Genomic DNA, 27,635 nt, shown 5'->3' with positions numbered 1-27,635 from the left:
GCCGACTGTCACTCCACCACACCCTGGACTCCGGCCCCGGTAAACTTCCTGTTACTGGGAGGCAGATACCATCTCTGCGACCACCAGTTTGGAAAAAAGCCTAACGAATTTCTGGTTGGGAATAGTGTGGTAGGAGAGTTCCCAGGTCCGCTTGAACCTGCCGGAGAGCAGGCTGCAGGCGGGCACTAGACTCGGTTTATACCGGGGGGATACAAAGGTGAACAAGACCCGAGAAAGATCTACACAGTGCTACAAAGGCACCCAGAGAGACCGGTCGTCTGTGCCTAGCAGAAACCTGGTAGACTTCCTGGGCGAGGCGGTGCTGAGCAGGGTCTTGAAGGCCCAGCTGATAGACGAGGGGTGCAGAAGACACGCCCCAGCCCAGCACAGTGTGCACAGAGGGGGGAGACGTGCGGCCAGGGAGGCAGAGACTCGACAGAAACCACACACCCGGTGGGGTCGCCACTGCACGATCTAACAGCCTGGGCCAGAGCACACGGAACGGGGAGAAGTCCTGTACAGAAAGTGAAAGCTCAACAGAGATCACACACCCTGTGGTACGTGATCCACCAGCCCAGCAGAGTACAAGCTGACCAGAAAGGTGGATCCCCGGAGAAGCCCAAGACCCGAGGCAACCACACACACAAGACACTAGAGGCCAACTGAGCAGTCACGGCGGGAGCCATACCAAATTGTCAACCACAGCAACATCCTAGTTAGTCATTAGTCTTAAACCGGTGGACTGTGAAACCCCCTGCAACAATGAATAAACACCAAAAAAAAGACACCAGAAATACAAAAAATCAAGAAAGTACACCACCAAAAGTTAATAAATCTCATACTCTAGATCCTATAGAACAAGAAGCCCTTGAAATAACTGACAAGGAATTTCGAGTGATAATTCTAAGGAAACTGAATGAGATACAAGAAAACTCAGCTAGACATCATGATGAAATGAGGAAAAGTATACAGGATCTGAAAGAGGAAATATACAAGGAAATCAATGTCCTGAAAAAAAATGTAGCAGAACTTGCTGAACTGAAGAAGTTATTCAGCGAAATAAAAAACACAACGGAGAGTTTAACCAGCAGGCTTGTCGAAGTTGAAGAGAGAACCTCTGAACTTGAAGATGGGCTGTTTGAAATAACACAAGCAGACAAAAAGAAAGAAAAAAGAATCAAGGACATGGAAGAAAATCTGAGAGAGATATCAGACAACCTCAAGCGCTCAAATATCCGAGTCATGGGTATTCCAGAAGGGGAGGAAAATGGAGATTCCATTGAAAACATATTCAACAAAATAGTGGCAGAAAACTTCCCAGGTATAGGAAAAATCACAGATCTTCAGATCCAGGAAGCTCAACGATCTCCAAACGTATTCAACCCAAAAAGGCCTTCTCCAAGACATGTCATAGTCAAATTGGCAAAACTCAGAGACAAAGAGAGAATCTTAAAAGCTGCAAGAGAGAAGCGTCAAATCACCTATAAGGGAGCCCCAATCAGGTTAACATCAGACTTTTCATCACAAACCCTAAAAGCTAGAAAGGAATGGGATGATATTTTCAAAATACTAAAAGACAAAGATTGCCAGCCAAGAATACTCTACCCTGCAAGGCTATCCTTCCGAAATGAGGGGCAAATAGTATATTTCTCAGACAAACAAAAACTGCGGGAGTTCACTACCACAAGACCACCCTTACAAGAAATCCTCAAGGGAGTACTGGGTTTGGTTCCTGAAAAATAACTACCACTGCCATAAAAACCTAAGAAAAATCTAAACCCGCTAGTACAATAAAAATGGCATTCATGAAGAGAAAACAAGCTAACAAAAACACTATCTACAACCTAAGGAACCAACAAACAAAGAAACCAAACAGTAAATCAGAAAGCAAGGAACAAAAGACACCTAAGACAACCAAACAACCAATAAAATGCTAGGAATAAATCAACACCTTTCAATAACAACTCTTAATGTTAAAGGCTTAAATTCCCCAATTAAAAGACACAGACTGGCTGACTGGATCAAAAAGCAGGACCCAACTATATGCTGCCTACAAGAGACCCACCTCACCCATAAAGATTCACACAGACTAAGAGTGAAAGGATGGAAAAAGATTTACCATGCAAACAGAAAAGAAAAACGAGCTGGAGTGGCTATTCTTATATCTGACAAAATAGACTTTAAACTAAAAACCATAAAAAGAGACAATGAGGGACACTACTTAATGATAAAAGGACTGATCCATCAAGAAGACATAACAATCATAAATATGTACGCACCCAATGTTGGAGCAGCCAGATTTATAAAACAAACTCTATTAGACCTAAAGAAGGAAATAGACACTAATACCATAATAGCAGGGGACCTGAACACTCCACTGTCAATATTAGACAGATCATCTAGGCAAAGAATCAGTAGAGAAACACAAGATCTAAACAAGACTCTAGACCAATTGGAATTGGCAGATATCTACAGAACATTCCACCCAACAACCTCAGAATATTCATTCTTCTCATCAGCACATGGATCATTCTCCAGGATAGATCACATATTAGGTCACAAATCAAGTCTCAATAAATTCAAAAAAATTGGAATTATCCCATGTATCTTCTCAGACCACAATGGATTAAAACTAGAAATTAATAACAAACGAAACTCTGGAAACTATACAAACACATGGAAATTAAACAGCATTCTACTTAATGACATATGGGTCCAAGAAGAAATCAAGCAGGAAATCAAAAAGTTTATTGAAACTAATGAAAACAATGATACATCATACCAAAACCTGTGGGATACTGCAAAAGCAGTATTGAGGGGAAAATTTATTGCATTAAATGCTCACTTCAGAAGAATGGAAAGATGGCAAGTGAACAACCTAACACTTCACCTTAAAGAACTAGAAAAACAAGAACAATCCAATCCTAAAGTTAGCAGACGGAAAGAAATCATTAAGATCAGAGCAGAACTGAATGAAATTGAAAACCAAAAAACAATTCAAAAGATCAACGAATCAAAAAGTTGGTTTTTTGAAAAGATAAATAAAATTGACAAACCATTAGCATGGCTAACAAAAAAAAGAAGAGAGAAGACTCAAATAACAAAAATTAGAAATGAAAAAGGCGATATTACAACTGATTCATCTGAAATACAAGGAATCATTCGAGACTACTATAAACAACTGTACGCAAACAAATTTGAAAATCTGGAGGAAATGGATAAATTTCTGGACACACACAAGCTCCCAAAACTGAACGGTGAAGACGTAGAAAATCTGAACAGACCAATAACAATAAAGGAGATTGAAGCTGTTATCAGAAGGCTCCCAACAAAGAAAAGCCCAGGACCAGATGGATTCACAGCAGAATTTTACCAAACATTCAAAGAGGAATTGACACCGATTCTTTACAAACTATTCCAAAAGATTGAAACGGACGCAAATCTCCCAAACTCATTCTATGAAGCAAACATCATCCTGATACCAAAACCAGGTAAAGATATAACCAAAAAAGAAAACTACAGGCCGATATCCTTGATGAATATAGATGCAAAAATCCTCACTAAAATACTAGCAAACAGAATACAGCAACACATACGAAAAATTATTCATCACGATCAAGTGGGATTCATCCCAGGGATGCAAGGTTGGTTCAACATACGCAAATCAATAAATGTGATACACCATATTAATAAAGTCAAACACAAGGACCATATGATCATCTCTATAGATGCTGAAAAAGCATTTGATAAAGTTCAGCACTCATTCATGACAAAGACCCTCTATAAGTTAGGTATAGAGGGAAAGTATCTCAACATAATTAAAGCCATATATGACAAACCCACTGCCAATATCATCCTGAATGGGCAAAAGCTGAAAGCTTTTCCTTTAAGAACAGGCACTAGACAAGGATGCCCACTCTCACCACTCCTATTCAACATAGTGTTGGAAGTACTAGCCAGAGCAATCAGAGAAGAGAAGGAAATAAAGGGCATCCAGATTGGAAAAGATGAAGTCAAACTGTCCCTGTTTGCAGATGACATGATCCTATATATCGAACAGCCTAAAACCTCTACAAAAAAACTGTTGGAATTGATAAATGATTTCAGCACAGTAGCAGGATACAAAATCAACACACAAAAATCAGTAGCATTTATTTTCTCCAATAGTGAACATGCAGAAGGAGAAATCAAGAAAGCCTGCCCATTTACAATAGCCACCAAAAAAATAAAATACTTAGGAATTGAGTTAACCAAGGAGGTGAAAAATCTCTATAATGAGAACTACAAACCACTGCTGAGAGAAATTAGAGAGGATACAAGAAGATGGAAAGATATTCCATGCTCTTGGATTGGAAGAATCAACATAGTGAAAATGTCCATACTACCCAAAGTGATATACAAATTCAATGCAATCCCCATCAAAATTCCAAAGACATTTTTCTCAGAAATGGAAAAAACTATTCAGACATTTATATGGAACAATAAAAGACCACAAATAGCCAAAGCAATGCTCAGCAAAAAAAATAAAGCTGGAGGCATAACACTACCTGACTTTAAGCTATACTACAAAGCTATAATAACCAAAACAGTATGGTACTGGCATAAAAACAGACACACTGACCAATGGAATAGAATAGAGAATCCAGAAATCAACCCACACACTTACTGCCATCTGATCTTTGACAAAGGCACCAAGCCTATTCACTGGGGAAGGGACTGCCTCTTCAGCAAGTGGTGCTGGGATAACTGGATATCGATATGCAGGAGAATGAAACTAGATCCATACCTCTCACCGTATACTAAAATCAACTCAAAATGGATTAAGGATTTAAATATACACCCTGAGACAATAAAACTTCTTAAAGAAAACATAGGGGAAACACTTCAGGAAATAGGACTGGGCACAGACTTCATGAATACGACCCCAAAAGCACGGGCAACCAAAGGAAAAATAAACAAATGGGATTATATCAAACTAAAAAGCTTCTGCACAGCAAAAGAAACAATTAAAAGAGTTAAAAGACAACCAACAGAGTGGGAGAAAATATTTGCAAAATATACATCTGACAAAGGATTAATATCCAGAATATATAAGGAACTCAAACAACTTTACAAGAAGAAAACAAGCAACCCAATTAAAAAATGGGCAAAAGAGCTAAGTAGGCATTTCTCTAAGGAAGATCTACAAATGGCCAACAGACATATGAAAAAATGCTCAACATCACTCAGCATCCGGGAAATGCAAATCAAAACCACATTGAGATACCATCTAACCCCAGTTAGGATGGCTAAAATCCAAAAGACTATGAACGATAAATGCTGGCGAGGCTGCGGAGAAAAAGGAACTCTCATACATTGTTGGTGGGACTGCAAAATGGTGCAGCCTCTATGGAAAATGGTATGGAGGTTCCTTAAACAATTGCAAATAGATCTACCATACGACCCAGCCATCCCACTGTTGGGAATATACCCAGAGGAATGGAAATCATCAAGTCGAAGGTATACCTGTTCCCCAATGTTCATCGCAGCACTCTTTACAATAGCCAAGAGTTGGAACCAGCCCAAATGCCCATCATCAGATGAGTGGATACGGAAAATGTGGTACATCTACACAATGGAATACTACTCAGCTATAAAAACGAATGAAATACTGCCATTTGCAACAACATGGATGGACCTTGAGAGAATTATATTAAGTGAAACAAGTCAGGCACAGAAAGAGAAATACCACATGTTCTCACTTATTGGAGGGAGCTAAAAATTAATATATAAATTCACACACACACATACACACATACACACACAACCCGGGGGGCGGGGAGGAAGAAGATATAACAACCACAATTATTTGAAGTTGATACAACAAACAAACAGAAAGGACATTGTTGGGGGGAGGGGGGGGAGGGAGAAGGGAGGGAGGTTTTGGTGATGGGGAGCATTAATCAGCTACAATGTATATCGACAAAATAAAATTAAAAAAAAAAAAAAAAAAAAAAAAAAAAAAGAAAAATAAATGGGAGTGATGACTCTTCTTTTCAGAATAATTCCAAATAACAAATGTAGGAGAAATAAGGAAAAGAAAAATCACCATTAGAACACCACAATAATTGCAGCAGATGTGTTCCACTGATGGATGCTAAAATTAGTTGGACAATTTTAAGGAGAAACAGGATACTTGCATGGTCTGAAAGTATCTTCCCCCCAAACAAATTAATTAATTACAAAGAGAAAAAGATTAACTTTACACTGAAGAAATCTGGCAGATACCCCTTTATCACATGGTCAAGGTTAAAATCACCAGTGATAAGACATATAAACATTATGTACTCCTGGTACTATGCACTGGGAAGGGTACATCACTCTGTGAGATTCCTCCCCCAAATGTATAGCTTAATCTAATCCTGAGAAAACACCAGACAAACCTAAATTGAGGGCAGTTCTATAAAATAAGGGCTAGAACTCTTCAAAAGTGCCAAGGTCAGGAAAGACACAAGAAATATTGACAAACTATCATAGATTGGAGGAAATGCTGGAGATTTGACAACTAAAATGCAATGTGGGATCCTGGATTAGATCCTAGAACCAAAAAAGGACAATACATTAAAAATTGGTGAAGCCCAATGAATTCTGTAATCTAGCTATGCACTGTACTAAGGTTAATTTCAAGTTTTGATACCTGCATGATGATTGAGTAAGTTGCAAACAGTAGGGGAAGCTGGATGAAGGACACATAGGAACTCTTTATACTACCTTTGCAACTCCACTATAAGCCCCAAATTGGTTCAAAGTTAAAGTTAAAAAAGTGACAAATGTCCTATGAGTTCATCTAAGAAAACTAGGAAATATAAAGATCTGGAAAATCTTCAGAGTGCTACCAAGGGAGGAAATAGCATAACAGAGAAAAGGATTTTGGAGCCAAAGAACCTAAGAAAAATGATGAGGTTCTGAGATGAGATAAGGTGGCCCTAGAGGGGCTGGAGAATAATGGTGAGAGCTAACACCTGCCCAGTGCTCAGGGCACCAGGCACATTGCTAAGTGCTTCACATACCAGCTGAGAAAAGGGACAGATGTGATGCATATACATAGGAGTACGACTGTCACGGCTGTGACTAACAGAATATGAGGAATGAAGGAGAAGGAGCAATCCAGGATGACTCCTGGGTTTCTAATCTGAGCAGCTGGCTATGGGGTAGCAATACCGTTCATCAAAGTGGAAAACAGAATGGATTTGTTGGGGAGCAGGAGGATACGAAGCTCAGTTTGGGGCAGGTTGGTTACAAGGTGGCTGTGGGACACCCAGGTGGGGATGTCAAGAAGGCGGTTAAAAAATAACCTTACAGCCTCAAAGAGAAAGCTGTTCTAGAAATACAGACCCAAGAGCAATTACTGGAGAGGCGATGGCTGGAACTGCAGCAGTGAATGAAATCATCCAGGAAGAGGGTACGAAAGGAAAAGAGAAGAGGGCCAAGGATGGAAGACAGAAATCCCAGCCATAATGGAAAGAGGAGTGAATGAAGACTGAGGAGCAGGCATCTGAGTGGAGGAGAGGCAGGACAGCTTGAGGACGACACCAGCAGGCGGGAGGGGGATGAGACGTTCAGTCCAATGCCAGAAGAAGGGGAAGTCTAACTTGGCATGGGCATGGGTTGTCTTGGCAGGAAAAACTGATGGAAAGATGGGGAGGCGGCCAGCCCATACCGTGGAGGGGAACGGCAAGCAGTGTGCAGAAGATATAGTGAGTCCAAACACTCTGGAGAAACTTGGCTGGGAAAGAAGGGAGACAGAAAATAGCCAGGGGGGAACTTGGGGCCACAGGGGTCACTCACAACTCTGTCTCCGGACAGATCCCACCTCCACCTGGGTATCCTGCTTATAGGTTTTGAATGTGCATGTCCAGACTTAGACCCACGTAAGGCCTAAACATAAGTTTACAAAAGAAGCATCACCTCTGTTGGGAATGACCTTTTCACAATGAAGGATGAGATCTGAATCTAATCTGATTGTACGTGATGCCTGACCCTAAGCTGCACAGATGCAATGTTGCACTATTTTGTAACCATTCCCGGAGGCAAGATTACTTCATGACCACGGTCTGTTGCTCCGTGGCCACGCTCCACCCTTGCTTTGAAAGCCTAGCGTAGAACATTTCGAGACAGTTCCAGATCCTGACTAGAAATTTGCTGGAGGAGTTAAAAGGTGCAGTCACTGGGAGGCTCATGGCTTCTCTATGTCTACACATGCCAAAGTGTTTTCATTTCCTCTATGTGTTCAGTTGGAGTTTTCAAGCCTTTAAATATTACCACTCATTAATATTGATGTTGGAGTACCAGATCAGTTTAGCTTCCTGGAAATTAGTAGATTTTATATTAGCCACTCATTCATTCATTCATTCATTCAGTAAACATTGATTAAGTGCGAGGTAACATGTGCTAGGCAACCTGATAGTGCTAGAGAAGTCTGGATCGATAAATAAGACGTGGCTCCTGCCCTTGAGAAGCCCACATGCATTTACACAAACAACTACAAACAACATGGAAAGTCTTATAATAAGGCGTGTATATATACACATACACATTTGTGTCTGCATATATATTTACATGTATGTGTGTGCGCACGTATATTTGTATATATTCCCTCAGATGTATATAAGGGGTGGATACAGAAGAATACATGATTATCTCTTCTGGATGTGACTCGGTTGAAAAGGATATAAAGGGAGGCACATTTGATTGATTCTAGAGATTAGAAGAATGAGCAATGTCACTTGCCCAGGTGGATAAAAGAGGAAGAAGGGCCTTAGAGGCAGAAGGGCAAAGTATTGGGGTGTTAATATGCATGGCATTTGTAATAATGTAGCAATGGTACACATAACAAAAGTAAAACCAACAATGACGACAGATATTTACTGGGCACTTACTATGTGTCAGGCACTGTTCTAAGCACTTTACATGTATTACCACATTGCACCAGCCACCAGTGTGTCAGTGACCGCAGGTGGGGCTGTAAAGACAGCCAGGGGTCAGAAGATGAAATGTTGTGAATGTTGTGCTAAGGGGTCTGGACTTTGTCCGGCAGGAGAGAGCCACTGAGAGTTACAACAGGTACTGTACTGGCAAGACTAGACCTGTGATTTAAAAAGGTTCCTCTGCCAGCTGTGTAGGGAATAGGTTGGAGGAGGGGAGATGGGAGGCAAAGAGATGAGTATAGAAGCTTTTCCAAGAGTTCAGACAAGAGCAGATCAGACGAGTGAAAATGGCAAGGGACGAATTCAGGAGATTTTTGAGCAAGAAGAAATGGGCCTTGGTGACCCCCCCATAATCATGGGGCAGGGTGGAAGGGGGACAGGAGAGGATTCTGTTAACTCAGGAGAGAAACATCTTTAGGAAAGTGGGTAAATTTAGTCTAAGGTGCACCCAGGTAGAGGTGCCCAGTGGGTAGTTAAGAATTGGAGGAGGAAGTTTGGGCCAGAGATAAAATGAGGAACAGTGAGGGGAAACCCAGTTTCACTCAAGCAGAATTTGTCCTTTCAACCCTGAGATCACCCTTGCATTCTCCTTTCCCTCCCCTTTGGCCTTATATTGTCATGGACATATGAACATAAACAGCTGTGAAGTGACACAGTCCTCTTCACAGAGGCAGCTCACACAGAAACACCCAGGCCCCAAACAGCGCAGAGGCACATACAGGCACCCAGCCTGGAGAGGGACACAGAGGTCTGTAGATCAGGGAGGAGTGCCTGCATGCACGCGGGCACACGCGCGTGCGCGCGCGCACGCACACACACACACACACACACACACAAATATACATGTCCACAGATCACAGAGGCACGCACACACACACACCTGTCCATAGATGACAGAGATCTAAAAACACGTACACCCACACGCATGTAAATATACCTATAGAGGCCACAAATGCACAATTTTCCAGAAAGGATGAAGCATGTTTTCCAGCTATCCAGTGGGGTCTTTTCATCCACCCAGCTGCTAACCCTTGACTGCTGGGGGACCAGGCCCATCTGGCCATCAAGACTCCCTCTGCAATTTGCTCAGGTCAATCAGATTCCAAGAGGACATCTAAAGCCTTCACTGATCTGTCATCCCACAGTCTACACATTCATTGCCAGGTAAGCCGCTGTGAACTCAGAACAACTCCTAGCTAGCAGTAAGTGATCCATCTGCCTGCAGGTTAAAAACATCCACTGCAACATTCAACTTTCCTCCTACCAAAAAGCTTCTGCAGGACTTGTCCATCATATAAATCTTCAGCCAGGTCTTTCACAATGATTCTTTCTCCAACCAATACGTCATTAATCCAGTCAATTAATACCTACAGAGAGAGAGAGAAAAAGCAAGAATAAGAGAAGAGTCATGGAATATTTTCTTATAGACCAGCTTTCTTATCCTGGACAATTAAAATCCAAATGAACTTCAGATTTTAAAAGCAGAGCTACCCACATGACCCAGGATGTGGACAGGTGGCTGTGCGTGTGAGTCCAGTGGCCCTGTTAATTTTCAGGTGTAAGCTCTTCTAGCGCTGGTGGCATCAATGTCCCTGCTAATATCTTCTAGCCCCTACCACTCCCTACCCTAATAGCAAGCAACATTCACACAGTGTGGCTTTGTGCCAGACAAGGGTATAGGCTTTGGAGTTACACTGAAGGGTTGAAACTCCAGCTCTACCTACTAACTGGTTCTGTACCCCTGTCATCTATGAACGTGTGTGTGTGTGTGCTCCTCTGTCATCTACATACCTGTGTGTGTGTTTGTGTATCCCTATGATCTAAATCTAAGGCAAGCTAGTTATCTTCTCTGAGCCTCTGGGTCCCCATCTCTAAATTCAGCATTAAAGTACCTCCCACAACAGGTGGTAGAAAAGAATCACTATGGCAAGGACCAAATACTCAATAAAAGGCAGATCTTAATAAATAAAGCACTCTCCCATTATGACATTTGGTGAGGTGGTTACTGTCACCCCATACTCCGAAGGATGAATCAGCACAGTAGTAGACAGACGTGCCCAAGGTCACAGAGCTAACTGGGGTGGAGACAGGAGTGGAGCCCTCGTCCATCTCACTCTGAAGCTCGTGTCCTCCTCATGGTGCCAAGCCGCCTCTCAGAGGGCAGGGCAGTCTCCTCTGTCTTGTCTGACCTTAGCAGCTGTCACTACCCAGAGCATACTGTGTGCCAGGCATTGAGCAGAGGCATTGTATGTGATATCTCATTTAATTAATCCACACAACACCCCTGGAAAGCATGTACTTATCTCCGTTTTTCAGGTAAGAAACCCAAAACCTGTATATTGCCTTTTTTATTTGCACTTTTTTTGTTGTTGTTTATTAAGACATAATCTATATGTAATCAAATTAATCAATTTTAAGTCTACAGTGGTGAGTTTTGGTCATTGTGCACAGTTGTGTAACCCCCACTACAATCAAGATACAGCATAGCTCCCTCCCTCTCAGACGCTTTTCTTTGTACTCAATCTCCTCCCCGACCACAGGCCTCAGGGAACCACTGAGGTTTTGCCTTTTCTACGATTTCATATAAACAGAATCATATAGAACATCGTCTTTTGCATCTGCCATCTTTGCCTTAGCATAAATACGCTGCCTGAACAACACCGGCAGTAGCCAGGCAGGCTTTCCACCCCAGGGGGGCTGACAATGGAACCTGGGGGCAGCACAGCACATTTTCTACTGCCCCAGGGCAGGGCGATGGTAATTATCGAGTGCCTACCATGTACCAGGAATTGCCTTGTAGCCAACACAGTAAGACCCAGTCTCTGTTCTGGAGAGGCTTGCAGGGAGAAAGCCAGTCAACTAAAGGATTACAACATAAAGCATTCAAAGCCTTTGGGGAGGGGAGTACATGGTGCTAAGGGAGAGGAGAGGCCCCGCTCAGGCTGGGAGTGGGCAGGAGGGAGCAGGAATGAGGGGAAGCTTTCAGAGAAAGGCTCGTGTGCTCGTGTTTGAGGAGACTCTTGGAAGACTAGGGGTTGACCAGGAAGACTAGGATTTCAAGGTGGTCAAAGCGGCTTAGATGTGGAAAGTCGACTCTCTCCCTGGGGTGAGGAGGTGGCCTGCAGTGCAATGCTGTGCCTTTGGACAGCACCCAGAGCTCCGGCCTATGTGCAGCAATGCGTCTCCAATCTTCCACTCCCACCAACTGGGCCTGGGTGCAGGTCTGGGTCTGAGAGATCATCGCCAAAGCCTAAACCACTCAGAGCCCATTCTGACCACATCTTCACCCTTGGAGGTCTCCCAGGAAGCAGGAGCACAGCCCATTCCAGCATGTCGAGTGCCATCTGACAGGCAGAGACTCAACCATGGCTGTTCCACCCTCTCCCTGCACAGCAAGATGAAGGCTTGGGGTCTTTCTGGGCGAGGGCAGCCCTCTGTGGATGCAGCAGAGACTGTGATGGGCCAGATACATGACATTCATAACCCAGCCCACCTGTGGGGCTCAGGTTATGTCCCTGGCCCAGGCTGCCTTCTTTCTGCTAGTTCCCTGGACTCTGGGGTAAGGGCACTGCTGACTCAGGCAGGCAACAGACAGACAGGACATTTATACACCTCCTCTGAAAAGACTGCCCTTAGTCCTCCAGTCACATGGGTCTCTCCACTGAGGAAGCCTCAACCATGGTGACGACTCCTGACTCTGCTGCTGAATAGCCTGGCTGCTTTTGAGAATCCTACCCACCCTCCTACTCACCTTCCCTCCCTCCCCCCTCCCCGTCCATCCAGTGTTTACTAAATACCTGCTATATGTGACATTCTGTGCTAGATCCTGGAGGTACAGTGATGAAAGAAAGACAGTCTCTAACCCCAACAAGCTCACCATTTAGTGAAGGAGACAGCAAAGTGTATAGTAGCTGTAATATCCTATGGAGACTACAGAGGCAGAATCAAAGACAGCAGCACAGAGCAGGGCCGAGCGAGGGCACTGTCTGGGCAAAGCACGGCAGTATGGGTGCGGGCAGCAGGCACGGTCTGGTTGGCTGAGCAGGTCAGGTGTCCCAGTGCTGCCAGGCAGGGGACCATGTGGGGTTGAAGAGGTGGCTAGAGCAAGGACATCAGACACCACCCGCAGGGGCAGGGGCTTCAACCTCCAGCTGATGGGAAACTACAGACAGGTTTGGAGCGGGAATATGGTATATTCAGATCTGCACTGTGAATGAATCTCTCTGACGTCCGTGCCTTTTTGTCTTATTTTAAGTGCAGCCTGGTGAAGCTGAAGAGGAAGAACACAGAACAGGGAATAAGAATGGGGAAGAAATGAACAGTTTTAGAGGGTGACTGCCACTGTGCCAGGGACACTATGCACAATGTTTCATTTTATATCACTTATTTCTGTTTGAATTCCACCTCCTCCACTCAGCTTGACTATACTTAAGGCACTTGGCTTTTCTGAGACTCAGTTTCCTCATCTGGAAAATGGGGATGATACTAATTCCTACTTCACATAGTGTTTTTGAGTCATCGAGAAAACCAGTGAAAGAACTTTGTGAACTTGAAAATCCTGGCCAATGTCTGCTTATTTGTAGTGACTTCCCTGGTGCTGTGGCAACCACCACTCACTGGACATGTGTCAAGTACCACCCTTATGCTACACCACACGCTGCCCGAGGGCAGGGACTGCTGTGACTTTTCACCCTCTGCAGTGGCTGCACGGCGCCTGCACAGAGCACGGGGTCTGCAGATGCCTGCTGAGTCTGCAGGGCACCTGGAGGCCCTCCTAATTTCTTCTTACCTTCATCAGTTCTTGAAGTTTGGGGTCACTGCGTGAGTTTGGATCCACCATCGTTCGTACCTCGTTCTCCTCTTGAAAAGAAAAGGAGTTCAGTGGGGGTGGTGACACGTGAGGGCGTTAAGCTAATCCAAAGGTACAAGAGGCACAGTTACCCAGCATGGTGTCCTCAGGGTCCAGCTCGAAGGGGATCGGGCTGAGGGGCAGGTTGATGGCGTTCATTCCCTCCTCCTGAAGCTCTGATACTGAAAGAGAAGGGAGAGCTTGGTCACGTTTTGATGGACCGGTGACAGGGGATTGGATCTCTGTAACAAATGTGTTTGATACTGATATTGAGAAAAAAATCCACTAAGGTTATTACAGCTTTTTCTCAGCCTGCAATTGATTCATGGCCTCTCCGTGCTGAAAAGACCTAATTGTCCCCTTCAGCTTACCTCTTCCAACTGTCACTTTCCTCAGAGAAATAGGGAGGTCTTAACAGCACAGAAATCTGCCTCCTCTCAGGACAGATTTCGGAATGAACAAGAGAGGTGGGCAATGACTCCTTTCTTAAGCCTCTGCTGTCTGCCCCCTGCTAGCCCCTCCTTCTAGGCTTACTGTCTGGTGCACAGTGAGTGCCCAATCACTGTCTGCTGGCCGAGTGAGTGAGGTCACCAATTTAAGGCTACATTTATGTTGTAAGCCATTTCCACCCTCGGTTCAGTCCTCCTCTGACTTCTCTCCTGCTTTGGCTTCCCTAGGATGCTTTTCTGATTATGTGCCCTTCCTCCTTCCCTCAAAACCAGCTGCTGCCCAGGACTGTCTCAGTCCTGGCCCCTTGCCTGGGCTCTGGTCCTGTCCCTTCAGTACTGGCGAGTTATGGGACCTAGGGCCAGGCACCCCACCTCTCTAGGTCTGTTTCTTCAGCGGAAAATAGAGTTCAACTGGATGACCACTATGATCTTTTATAGTTTTCAAATCATAGAAATCTACAATTCCACCTTCCTCAAGAAAAATACAAAAGTCAACGACCACTAAACATGACCAGCTTGCGCTCCTCCAGGTATCCAACCCCCACATGGAGTCTGAGTAAAAGAAATTCCCACTACAAAACCAGTTGTGCAATGGATGCTTGGTGAGTGACCTTGGATTACCCCTCCTAAAAGCAATGACTTCAATTCCCTTACTTTTCGCCAATGCAGCACAGAAAGACCATTTTCTCTGAAGGCGTTGGTCACCAAGAGGTTCTTAAAGAGCTAATAGGGCAGCTGCAATCGACCTTAATAAAAGCTACGTCCCATCTTTCCATTTTATTATTTTTTTCATCGACTCTGGCCTCACCAATTGCCAACAAAGACTTGCATGAACTCTTAAGCACAAGGCAGCCCCTTACAAAGAGTTCTTTCACATCAGCAAGCTCACTGATAGCTGTAGTTGGACAGGGAATGAGACTGCCTAACAAAGACAGCAAAACACGCTCTACCCTACAGAGACACAGCGTGCATTATGAAGCGCATATTTAGTCCCTTTGCTGTGGGCCCTTGACATTCATATGGGACATCAGCCCGTTGCTGTCTTGAATCTCCAAATTCGGACACCCACCATTCCATAGAATGCTCCTCCATAAAACATAATTGAAAATTGTAAGTGACACCTTCAAAGCTTCAATGGTTGTGTAAGTTTAGGATCACATTTGTTTTCCAGCTAAGAACTGCTTCCTTAGACTTGTATAATTTAATATCACCCCTAAAACTAGCAGTTTTGCTTCTCTTCCAGGCTATTTCTCGCAAGGGAGCACAATTTCCCTTATATATCAAGCTCCGCTGTGCGTGCAGTGGGTGTGGAAATAAAGTCACGCTTAAATGTGGATGCAAGGCTGAGTTTACTGGCCAGTGGAGAAACGTGCTCCTGCCCCAGACCTGCTCTTCTCCAGCTACATTCTCCCCCTACATCTGCACTGTCCACACAGCAGCCACTCGCCACGTGAGCTATATGAATTTCAATGAATTCAATATTCCGTCCTTTGTGGCACCAACCACACTTCAAGCCCTCAGTGGCCCACAGGTGGCTGCTGCCTACTCTACCAGCCAGCACAGATGTAGAACATTTCCACCACAGGAGGTGCAACTGAATGGTGTCCTCGGTGGTCCCATTTATCTCAATGCTGCTGATGTCCACGTTTAAGTGTCCAGCCCAGGCCTGAGCTTGAGCTCCAGGCTTACACATCTAATGGCTGACTCGATGTCTCTTCATTGTCAAATTTACAAATCCAAAACAGAACTTGTGATTTTCAACACCCTCACACCCACCATCACAGCACTGAAACAAACATGTTCTCCTATTCTTATCCTCCTCAGAAGATGGCACCACTGTTTACACAACAGTTCTAGTCAAAATTCAAGGAATCATCTTTAAGTTCTCCTTTTTTCTTGCATCCAATACATTGGCAAGTTTTGTGGGTTCCCCCTCCAAACCAGGACCTGACTCTGACCACTTCTCACCATCTCCCTGCCACCATCCTGCTTCAAGCCAGATTATCTTTCACCTGGACAACCAGCCAGAACCAACTCCAAACCTGTCCACTGCTGCTTCTTGTACCCACCCCCACTTCCCAAAGCACAGTCAGAACATTCTATAAAAATGTAAGTAGGATCATACATTCTCCTGTTTTAAGATTTCCTGTGACTTCTCAACATACTCTGACTAAAACCCCAACTCCTTACTATGACCTACAAGACCCTCTGACTAGCCCCCTGCCTCCTCCTATTTCATTTTCTTCATAGCTTTCACCAACTATCTGAAATAATTATTATGTGTGTTATCTATCTCCCCCATCAGAATGTAAAGTGTGCGAGGACTGGTACTTTTTCTCTTTTGTTCACTATTACATCCCCAAAGAGGCCAGATTGTATAGTGGTCAGGAGACAGACCACCTAGATTCAAATCCAGGATCTACTGCTTACTAGCTATGTGACCTTGGGCAAGTTCCTCAACTTCTATGCCTCAGTTTCCTTATCTGCAAAATGGGAGTGATAATAGTATTGCCTACCTCCTAGGGTTGTTGAGCAGATTAAATAAGTGAACATATATAAAGTATTCAGAAGACTGCACCTGGTAAGAGCTATATAAACATATGCTGCATTATTATTACTTAAAACAATACCTCAAGCATAGTAAGCACTTAAGAAATATTTGTTGAATAAATAAAACTGTTGAAACCACCCTTCCACTACACAGGTTATGAGTTGAGGAAGAATTTGCCAAAGCAGTTTATTTATTAATTTATTTTTTGGTGGGTGGCCGGTATGGGGATCTGAACCTGTGACCCTGGTGTTATATGGCTGTGCTCTAACCAACTGAGCTAACTAGCCAGCCCCTGCCAAAGTAGTTTATAGGATGCAAAGGATTTCACCTTGTCCCCAGGGAAAAAATACATTTACAGTTTGTAAGAGAAGAAAAGCTGCATCTGTCCCAAGACCATTGTATAGCCAAAGGCAATATGTGACTCTGAAGGTCATCTCTAAAGTGTGACTAGAAATGCAATATTTGCAGCCAGGACTCCTAAAGGTGAGTCTGAATGGGATCTCTTTTTACCTGTAGATCATTGTTAAAAATGTTTTCAGATGAAGAACCCTCAGAAACATTCCCTCTGGACTGCCTCTTTAATTCACACACAGAGACATAACAAACCCGAGAAGAAAGGCTGAGATATGTTTGCAATTGGAAATGTTTTTTTCAGGAAATGATTTGGTACAGGAACATCATTCCCATTCCATTAACTGCTGACTCTCAGCCAACTGTTTGTAAAAGTGAATATGCAAACTGCCCAGTTCAGGCCTGGCCCCCGCCCCATGGGGCCCCATTAGTGGCCACTTTCCCCAAACAACCCGCCTGCTTTGGAGGTTTCATTTCTATTAAACCAAAGCAGGACCCAGCAGAAGCCCCTTGCCAATCCCTGTGCTCTGAAAGAGAAAGAGCTGCAATTGAATTTCCTCAGCACAGAATATGAATATGATGTTTATCCCCCGAACCTCCTCTAACAATCTAAAACTAGGTCTGAATGTGCAGCCCTCAGTGTCTCACAGCGGCATTAGTCATAACTTAATAAACAGATTAAATGCCCAGCTGAAGGTCGGGCTTGGGAAAGCAGGGAGACTGCCTCAACTCCTGAAGCGCTCACCACGAGAAGGGAGGCTGTATTTTCCAGGAAAGGGTGTCGGGGTCTGGTTGCGAAGCCAAAAGTACAGGGATGGCCTTTGGAGTTTGAAAAGGCTGGATTTGAATCCTTGTTCTATTTTTACCAGCTATGGGACCTTATATAAGTGACTTAACCTCCCTGAAATTTGGTATAAAACAATTCCCTCTAAAACAAGGGCGTAGCTGTCACTGCTGGTTTCTTCTCCAATACTTATTCTTTTTCTCTGCTGAAAGAACCCTCATTTTGTTCCAGTATACACTTCTCCCTCCTATACCTCAAGGTGAGATCTCGACTGGTTTAAATCATGACGATCTCAATCCCTGTAGCAGGGATTGGCTCAAGACTGTCATGTGATACGATTCTGATCAATGAGCTGTGAGAGGAAATTTCTAGGAGCTTCTAGGAATAGTTCTCCTCCATTTAAAGTGGAGGCCCAAGGAAAAGAAGGCATCTTTCTCCTTCTAATCATTATTGTGTTAAGATGTTATGCCTGGATGTGTGCAGCCATTTTGTAGCCATGAGGTGAGTTAGCCCGAGATAGAAGCTAATATGCTGAGTTGGAAGAGAAGAAAGAAAGAAAAGGGATTCTTGTTGTTACTGTTAAGGCGCCACCCCTGAAGCCACTCTAGCTTTATTTTTCTTTCTTATTATAGGGGACAACATAAATTCCCTTATTGTTTAAGCCAGTAGAGTAGGTGTTTTCTGGGACTCCCTAGTTGATATGTGGGGACAGAGGGATTATAAAGTAGACAGGCGAACAGAGTAGGTCTGCAACGAATGGTAATTTCCCCTCCTTTTTTTCCATGAGGAGCAGAATAGATACAGGCATCTCTTATACCCCAGAACAGGTCTTGGGACTCAAAGAACGCCAGGGGAAAACAAGTATGAAGAGGAGAATGGACAGAGGTTTCCAAAAGTAAAAAAGGGACCATTTATGCAAGGCCAGTAAATTTCATTCATTCAACTACTAACCATCCTGGGCACCTCGTCTGAAGCACATCCCATGCCAGCACCAGGGACACAGGCTTGGAGATTTGCCCTGGGCCTGCCTTTATCTGCTCACTGGTGGTGGGAGAGGGATGCCATAACACAGTGTGCAGTATGCTGCACTCAGGCTGACACATGGTAACTAGAGGGCTGTGGGAGCTCAGGTGGGATGATGGAGAAGATTGGGAAAGATTCCCAGGAAAGGGAACATCTGAGCTGGACCTTAAAAAATGTAAATTTTCATCCAACACAGGTGCACCACAAAAGGCAAATCTTGTGAAAGAATAGGGAAGGTGTTGAGAGAGTGGTGATTATTCTGAGCACAGGGAATATCGGGGACACACAGGGGAAAGAAGGGGAAGGAACAGAGGGGCAGATAAGTAGGTGGGGTCTAGAGCATTAAGGGTTTTGAATTCATCTGTTCCCCAGCACTCCCTGTACCATGTGTTGCAAAAAACCGTACTAAGGGAGGGTAAGAAAATAGCCAGAATGTTCTTTCTCCTTCAGTGCAGTGGGCCCCAGTCAGATGTTTAGGCTGCTCTAGATGCTTATCAGGATGCCAGTGGCTAATTTCCGGTCCTCTTGAAAGCTACTAAAGCTCCCTTAATTTCTAAATGGCTCAAGGGTCCCCACAGAAGCTCTTGGCAGCTACAGATAACTACATTGTCTGGTCTGAAAGTCTCAACATTTTTTCTCCATGTGAAAAATCAACCTGAAAGAACATCTACCAAAAAACTACACCTAATATCTTACTTGACGGTAAGAAACTGGATGTTTTGCCCCTAAGACTGGGAAGAAGGCAAAGATGTCTCCTCTCACCATGCCTATTCAAAATTATACTGGAGGTCCTAGTTTGTACAATAACATGAGAGAAGGAAATAAAAGAGATACAGATTGGGAGAGAAAAAATAAAACTGTCTTTGTTTGCAGATACACGATTATCTTATGTAGAAAATCCCAAAGAATCAAACATAAAAAGAAACAAAAAAATCCCCAAAACTCAATTACAGCAAGTGGCAGGATGTAAGGCTAATATACAAAAGGCAATTGCTTTCCTAGATACTAGCAATGAATGATTGAAATTTGAAATAAAAAATACAATATCATTTATTGATATTGTACAAAATCAAAAGTCACACAAAAACATGAAATCCTTAGGCAAAAATCTAACAATATATATGTAGAACCGATGTACAAAAGATCATAAAACCCTGAAGAAAGAAACCAAGGGAGATTTAAACAAATGGAAAGATATTCAGTGTTCATGGATTGGAAGATATAATATTGTTAAGATGTCAATCCTTCCCAACTTCATCTGTAAATTCAATGCAATTATCAGTCAAAATCACAGTAAGCTATTTTGTGGATATTAACAAACTGATTCTAAAGTTTATTTGGAAGGGCAAGAGGCCCAGAGCAGTCACAACACTGAAGAAGAATGAAGCTGGCAGGGTGACACTCCCAGACTTCAGGAATGTATAGCTGCAGTACTCAACACAGCATGGTATTGGTGAAAGAACAGATACGTAGCTCAGTGGAACAGAATAGAGAACCCAGAAACTGACCCACACAAATATAGTTGACTGATAGTTGCCAAAGGAGCAAAGGCAATTCAATGCAGAAAACACAGTCTTTTCAACAAACGGTGCTAGAACCACTGGACATCTGTTCAATTAGGAATATGCATTTGAGGTTCCTCCATGTCTCTTCATGGCTTTATAGCTCAGAAAAATGAATCTAGACACAGACTGTACACCATTTGCAAAACTTAACTCAGTGATCACATAACTAAGTATAGAACACGATAACATAAAAATTCTAGAAAAAAAAAATAGGAGAAAATCTATGTGATCTAGAGTTTGGCAATGAGTTTTCAGACACACCAAAAAGACAACCCATGTAAGAAAAGTTGATAAGTTGGACTTTATTAAAATTTCTACTCTGAAAGACACTGTTAAGAGAATGAAAAGACAAGCCACAGATTGAGAGAAAATATTTGCAAAACACATATCTGATAAAAAAACTTGTACATAAAACATATGAAGAACTATTAAAACTGAACAATAAGAAAACAATTCAACTACAAAATGGGCAAAAGATCTGAGCAGACATGTCATCAGAGAAGATGTACATATAGCAAATGCGCATAGGAAAACATGTTCATCATTATTTTTCTTCAGGGAATGACAAAACAGCCATAAGATACTGCTACACACCTACTGGAATGGCTAAAATCCAAAAACCGACAACACTCAGTGTTACTCCACAAGGATGTGGAGTAACAGGAAGTCTCATTCACTTCTGGTAGAAATGCAAAATGGTACAGCAGCTTTGGAAGACGGTTTGGTACTTTCTTACAAAACTATAGTTTAATCATATAATCCAGCAATCATGCTCCTAGGTATTTACTCAATTGATTTGAACATGTATATTCACACAAAACCCTGTATGTGAATATTTATAGCAGTATTCATAATCACCTAAAACTGGAAGCAACTAAGATATCCTTCAGTAGGTGAATGGATAAATAAAATGTAGTATGTCCATATGATGGAATATTATTCAATGATAAAAAGAAATGAGCTATAAAGCCATGAAGAGACATGGAAGAACCTTGAGTGCATATTCGTAAGTCAAAGAAGTTAGTCTGAAAATATTACATACTGTATGATTCCAATTATATGACATTTTAGACAAGGTGAAATTATGGAGAGTAAAATGAGTGGTTGTTAGAGGCTTGGGGGGAAGGTTGAACAGAAAATTTTTAAGGTGGTAAAACTATTCTGTATGATACTGTAAGGGTGGATACAGGATATTCGTGAAACCCACAGAACTTCTTTATAGAACAAAGAGTAAACCTTAACATAAGCAAATTTTAAAAACTCATTTAGCAGGTTGGGGGACCCAAGGATGGAACACAGATTGTGACAGTAGAATCTAATTGTACTACAAATGTATGAAGCCTTACTGAAGGTAGAGAGGGAAATGCTGATGACCTAAGTGTCTTTGCATATGCGTAGAGTCCACAGACCAAAGGCAAAAGGAACTGCACCTAAGCATTGTACTCTAGTTGATAAAGTTGTTTTCCATGGGGTATTGGGGTATGGGTTAACAATCCTGATACTGCTATATGTATACGTACACTGGAATTGAACAATTGAGTAAATGGATGGTGGATGGTAGGAGCCAGGTTTCTCACTGCTGGAGGGGGAGGTCACAGACAAGCAAGGGGAGAAGCGTAGAATGATCCATGTGGTAATGGATTAGGGCTGGAGACATCAGTGAGAACTCAGGTTTAGCTTAATATAGATAGAAATGGTTATGCATAGAAATATTTAGAGATATGTGCCTACACATGATTAGTGCACACAGACGAATCTCCCTGCTGTGATAGCGGAGAGGGCCTAAAAGAAATGACACCCTAGTAGCAATGAACGTACCTAGTGATTTGGTTTCTAGTCTCATTTTCTAATAAAAGGAACAAAGGCTCCTTGGAAAAAATGGTTAATCTAGGACTGGAGAGAAAATATACAAGATGAGCCTAGAGCCAGGAACTAAGGAAGTACTCCCCCCCACAAAAAAAAAGAAAAAAAAAAAAGAGAGAGAGACGCAGAGATGCAGGCATGTCAAAGGGACACAGGAACCAACTGAAAGAGCTGGTCAAATTTGGAACAATATGTGCAACAAAATAGATTATAACCCAAAGTATAAAATGAATATTCATGAATGCATTCTGATATAAACAACTGAATACATTACTAAATTGGTGAGACAAATATTGTGTGCAAATTCCAAATAATTTATGTATATCCTCTGCTCTCAAAGGGGGAGCATAACTCAGAACTCCTTAAATGTGGGCTGTGCATAGTGACTTTCTTCCAAACAGTATTGCATGGAGAGGAAATAAGAGTAGCTTTACAGTGGAGAAACCTGACAAACACCACCTCCTCCAGGTGATCAAGGTCAACATCAGCAGTTGTAAATCATGTTGATGGTATGTGCTCTTGATACGATGTGATGATGAAAATGGCACTGCTGTGGACTGAATGTCCTCCCAAAGCTCAATGAAGCTTGATGCCCACTGTAACAGTGTTCAGTGGGTGGGAAATCAGACTACAGCAGTGTTGAAAGATGGGGCCCTTAAGAGGTGATTATATCACGATGACTATGACCTCATGAATGCAGTAGTCCATTTATGGAGTAATAACTTAATGGTTTAGTTGGCTGTCACAGGAGTGGCACTTGTGGCTTTATAAGGAGAGCAAGTGAGCATGTTAAAGAGCTCCTGCTTGTGTCATGCTCACCGTGTGACACCCCACGGTGCTGTAGAGCGTCACCACCAAGAGGAAGGCCCCCATTAGATGTGTTTCCTGGACCTTGGACTTCCAAGCCTCCAAAACTGTAAGAAATAAATTCCATTTCTTTGTAAATTACCCAGTTTCAGGTATTCTGTTATAAGCAACAGAAAACAGACTAATATAGGCACTTTACCTTTGATCTTTCTTCTAAAAACCCATAACCCTAGCCTCATCATGAGAAAAACATCAGACAAATTCCAATAGGAGGGCATCCTAAAAAATACTTAACTAGTACTCCTAAGCTGTCAAGGTCATCAAAAACAAAGTAAGTCTGAGAAACTGTCCCAGCCAAGAGGAGCCTGAGGAGACATAACAAAACATAATGTATCCGGAACAGAAAGAGTACATTAGGTAAAAACTAAAGAAATCTAAATAAACTATGGATTGTAGTTAGTAATAATTTATCAATACTGGTCATTAATTGGAACAAATTCACTATGCTAATGTAAGATGTTATTAAATCTAAAACTATTGTAAAAACAGTATTAAAAATTTTGCTATTATTTCAAAAAAAAAGAAGTGTTCACGGGGGGAATGTCCATGATTTTAAGAGACGCATGTGTTTCCTCCCATCACCAAGGAGATAGTGGCAATTTATCCAACGTTAGCTGAGCGCTGTAGAAGTAATTTGTACAGGAGGCAAAGAACAGAGATCATTTTGAAGTCCTACAGTGCAAGCTGTACTCATTCCCAACTGAGAACCCAAATTTCCAGGAAGAAAGTGCACAGTTTTGTTGTTGTTTCCAGGGCTAAGATGAGATGACAGAGCTTCCTCATAACTTAAGGATGCCTGGTAAGGTCTTTCTCAGTAAGGTGTCTGTCCCACTAGTACAAGGAACCATCACTGAGGGTTCAGGATTTCTTTAATGATTTTCTCTGTAATTGTTCTGGAAATTTTATCTATCCATGGTCCCTGATGGGGGTCTTTATACCATGGGCCTTTGTATTAGTCTTCTATTGCTCTAGTGGCAAATTACCACAAACTTGGAGCCTTAAAATAATACAGATTTATTATCTTTATAGATCTGTAGATTAGAAGTCCCATATGGGTCTTGCTGGGCTAAAGTCAAGGTGTGTCAGCAGGGCTGAGTTCCTTTCTGTGGGCTTTCGGGGATAATGCATTTTCTTGCCTTTTCAAGCTTCTAGAGGCTGCCCACCTTCCTTGGCTTGTAGCCCCCTTCCTCTGTCTTCACAGCCAGCAATAAGCAGAGTGGGGTTGAATCTTTTTCACATCTCAACACTCTTCTGCCTCCCTCTTCCACTTTTATATACCCTGTGAATAAACTAGGCTCACCCAGATAATCCAGGATAGTCTCCCTATTTTAGGTTCGTCTGATTAGCAACCAAAATGCCCCCTGCAACCGAATTCCCCTTTGCCACATAAAGTAACATATTTGCAGATTCCAGGGATTAGGGCATAGACATTTTTGGAAGGGTCATTATTCTGCCTACAACAGCTTTTTGGTTAAGGAGGCAGGTTCTGTTCTTAACACTCACCCTTCCCTATAACATGTGGGTTCAACTTTCTTCCACGTGAGATTGCCAAAATCCCAACCCCACCCATCCAGTCCCCTAAACAAGAGGAATTTTATTACTTGTAAGAAAAAGGATACTAGTTTCAGCAGCCATAATATATGGCATCAGGTAAATAGGGGAGCCAGCTCTCGGTAGCCTCAGCAGACTGTGAGGGTCTCACCACACTCTCCTCTACTTGACACAGCTATTTAGTCACCATGGTCTGACATCTGGCCTTTGGAGGGCAGCCAAAAAAGGGAACCTATAGGCTGGTGTTGTGATGGGAGCTGACAGCAGGATCTATAGACCTGAGTCTCACAGTTTCCACCAGGCTTCGTTTTGGTGGGTTTTATAGTCTCTGCAGAGTTGGAAGGCTACCAAGCAAACGGTCCCTTGGCATTTATTCACTGCTCAGCCCAGCACGTGATGCGTGACCGCAGCTGCCCTCCAATTACTAGTAAGCACGGAGGGAGAGGGAAGCACCATTGGCTGGTTTCAGGCAGTCAAAACAATCTGAACTGAAATACTGGTTGAGTCTCAAGTAAGCCGTGGAAAAAAATTTAAACACTGCACAGACACAGAGGTGCCAGGGAACAACCCATCACTGATCTTTGTCTTTTGCCATGCTATGCCCTGTTGTCTCTTCAGATTGAGAACCAGAGCATTTCCTTGGTTTTAAGGTCTGCCCCTATTTAAGCAATGGGTGGTATGGCTGTGCCATTTTGGGAGGTTTTTTTATGGAAAACGCCAAGCTGGTGTGCATGGGTGTGCATCTGTGTGTTTCCACACACCTTATGCATTTGTCAGCCTCGGGGAGAACATAGAACTTGATCTGGTAAGCTGGCTTATTACATGTGAATTGTGGCTCCAATGAGTGACCTAACCAAGGACGGCCAGGGTAGAACTGGCACTACGTATCTCACTGATTCATATGCATGTCTGGGCATCTCTGGTGCCAGCAGCTGGGCCAGGAGCTATGAATACAAGGACAAATACAGCCTTGCCTTCTGAGGCTGGCTGGTTCCTGAAGGGCAGCTAGCTTTGGTGGTCCTCAGAGCCCAGCATGTGCAAGGAACCTGATAAGCACTCATTAAGCACTTGGAGAATGCTTTAGAGGCGAGGGAGGGGGGCTGTGTTACACAAACTACAGTGCAATGTGATAAGGGCCTCCACATGGTTCTGAACAAGCCCTGAGAGCAGAGTGCCCTTCCAGGGTGGAGGGAGCAAAAGAGGAGCCTGCTGGAGGCCAGGAGACCAGCAAGGCCCCAGGCGAGGGCACGGCCTCTCTCCTCACTTGCTTCCTTCCATCTTTGTGTGTCCCCTGAGCCAGATTTCCTTTCTTCATCTTTTTCTGTGACTCTTTGACCTGCATGTCTATATCCTTATTCTTTATCCTGAACAGCCAGTCGTGTATTTCTGCAGTGGCTCATTGCCACTTAAAAAGTGCCACATCACCTCCTAGTCTCCCTGAATTCCCAAGTGGTAACCTCCATGGGAAGAAGAGTGCAGCTGGTGAGCAATTGTGGAGGTGCTGGGCTCTAAGTGTTATCCACATTTTACAGATGAGGAAAATGAGGCCGAGAGAGGTTATGTAACCTGACCAAAGCCACACAGCTAAAAAGTGGAGCCCAGATTTGAGCCTGAGACTGCCGGCTCTAGAGTGCACACCCCTAACACTGCACTGTATGTTGTCCCCATTTTATGGAACAGCTTTTATTTTTCATATGAAAATGTTTAGCTTATTAGGTTAGGCAGAGGAAGTGCTCCCCAAACACAATATATACCTCTGTAGACAGCCTGCAAATACATATCACGCCATTTTTGCAAACCACATTTGTTATGAAGTGTGGGAACATCGTCACTGCTGCATTCATGTGTAAAGCCAGGAGAAAGTTTAATGGCGAATAATCTTGCACATACTAAGCCCAAAGGGCTGTGTGGGAACATTGTCACTGCTGCATTCATGTGTAAAGCCAGGAGAAAGTTTAATGGCGAATAATCTTGCACATACTAAGCCCAAAGGGCTGCCTGGTCAGTCTATTGGAGGCTCAGCTTCCGTGAGGACAGATTAAAGAGGAGGTGCTATTTGAGCAGTATTTTTGTTTGTTTTAAATAATTGGTTGATTTTTTTCTGGCTATCAAAGAACAACATGCTCGTTTAAGAAAACTTTGGACATATAAAAAAACTAAGAGAGAATAATTCTACTGCTTAGAGATAAACTCTGTTAACATGTTATGTTTTCTCACAAGCTTTTCTATGTTTTATATACACAACATCTTTTTTTTTTTTTTAACATACCAGGTACACATGGTTCTTTAGCCTGCTTTTTTCACCTCACATAATCTCATTGTATTTCCTTATGCCACCAAAAAGATCACTTTAAATGGCTTCCTCAATCTCTATCAAAGGTACACATCAGCCGTTACTTACTTAACCATTACATAACTGTCGGATACTTAGGTAGTTTCCAGTTTTGAGGGGAAGGCAGCTGAGACTTGAAGGTTGAGTCATTTGCCAGCTATGAAGGGTGAGTGGGTGACCAGGGAGGCAGACCAGCAGATGAAGGAATAGGGGCCTCTGGGGAACGAAACGCATGGTCCTATATGAGAGTCAGGGCATATGCTGTCTTCTCTCTCTTTCATGGATAAGGAAGTGAACATTCAGAAAATTTCAGTGGTTTCCCTGAAAAGATCCCTAGAGGAAGAGTGTAACAGTTTTCTGTCTCCTTTTTCCAATGTCTTAGTTTGGAGTTGCTTGAAAGTGGGGAAGAAATCCAAGAAAGGTGAGGGGCTAAGAGTGAGACAGAGAGCCAGGGGGAAAAGAGTAAAGGTACACTACTGAGCTG

At 43.0% G+C, this 27,635-nt stretch overlaps 1 protein-coding gene across 3 annotated transcripts in view; it reads right to left on the bottom strand.

Moving 5' to 3' along the window:
• Positions 1–27,635, bottom strand: part of PARVA (parvin alpha) — a 153,291-nt gene that overhangs the window by 38,630 nt on the left and 87,026 nt on the right. For 2 of the 3 annotated variants that reach the window (XM_063092673.1, XM_063092676.1), the window contains exons 2-4: positions 13,908–14,057; positions 13,756–13,826; positions 10,231–10,333 (exon numbers count right to left, since the gene is read on the bottom strand). In XM_063092673.1, coding sequence (XP_062948743.1) covers positions 10,231–10,333; positions 13,756–13,826; positions 13,908–14,057 — 324 coding nt within the window. The remainder of the gene's footprint in view (positions 1–10,230; positions 10,334–13,755; positions 13,827–13,907; positions 14,058–27,635) is intronic. The other variant, XM_063092674.1, reaches the window with a different exon arrangement.

Source organism: Cynocephalus volans, chromosome 4, assembly GCF_027409185.1.
Source record: "Cynocephalus volans isolate mCynVol1 chromosome 4, mCynVol1.pri, whole genome shotgun sequence".
NCBI classification, from domain to species: Eukaryota; Metazoa; Chordata; class Mammalia; order Dermoptera; family Cynocephalidae; genus Cynocephalus; species Cynocephalus volans.
This window is presented reverse-complemented; position numbering and strand designations above follow the sequence as displayed.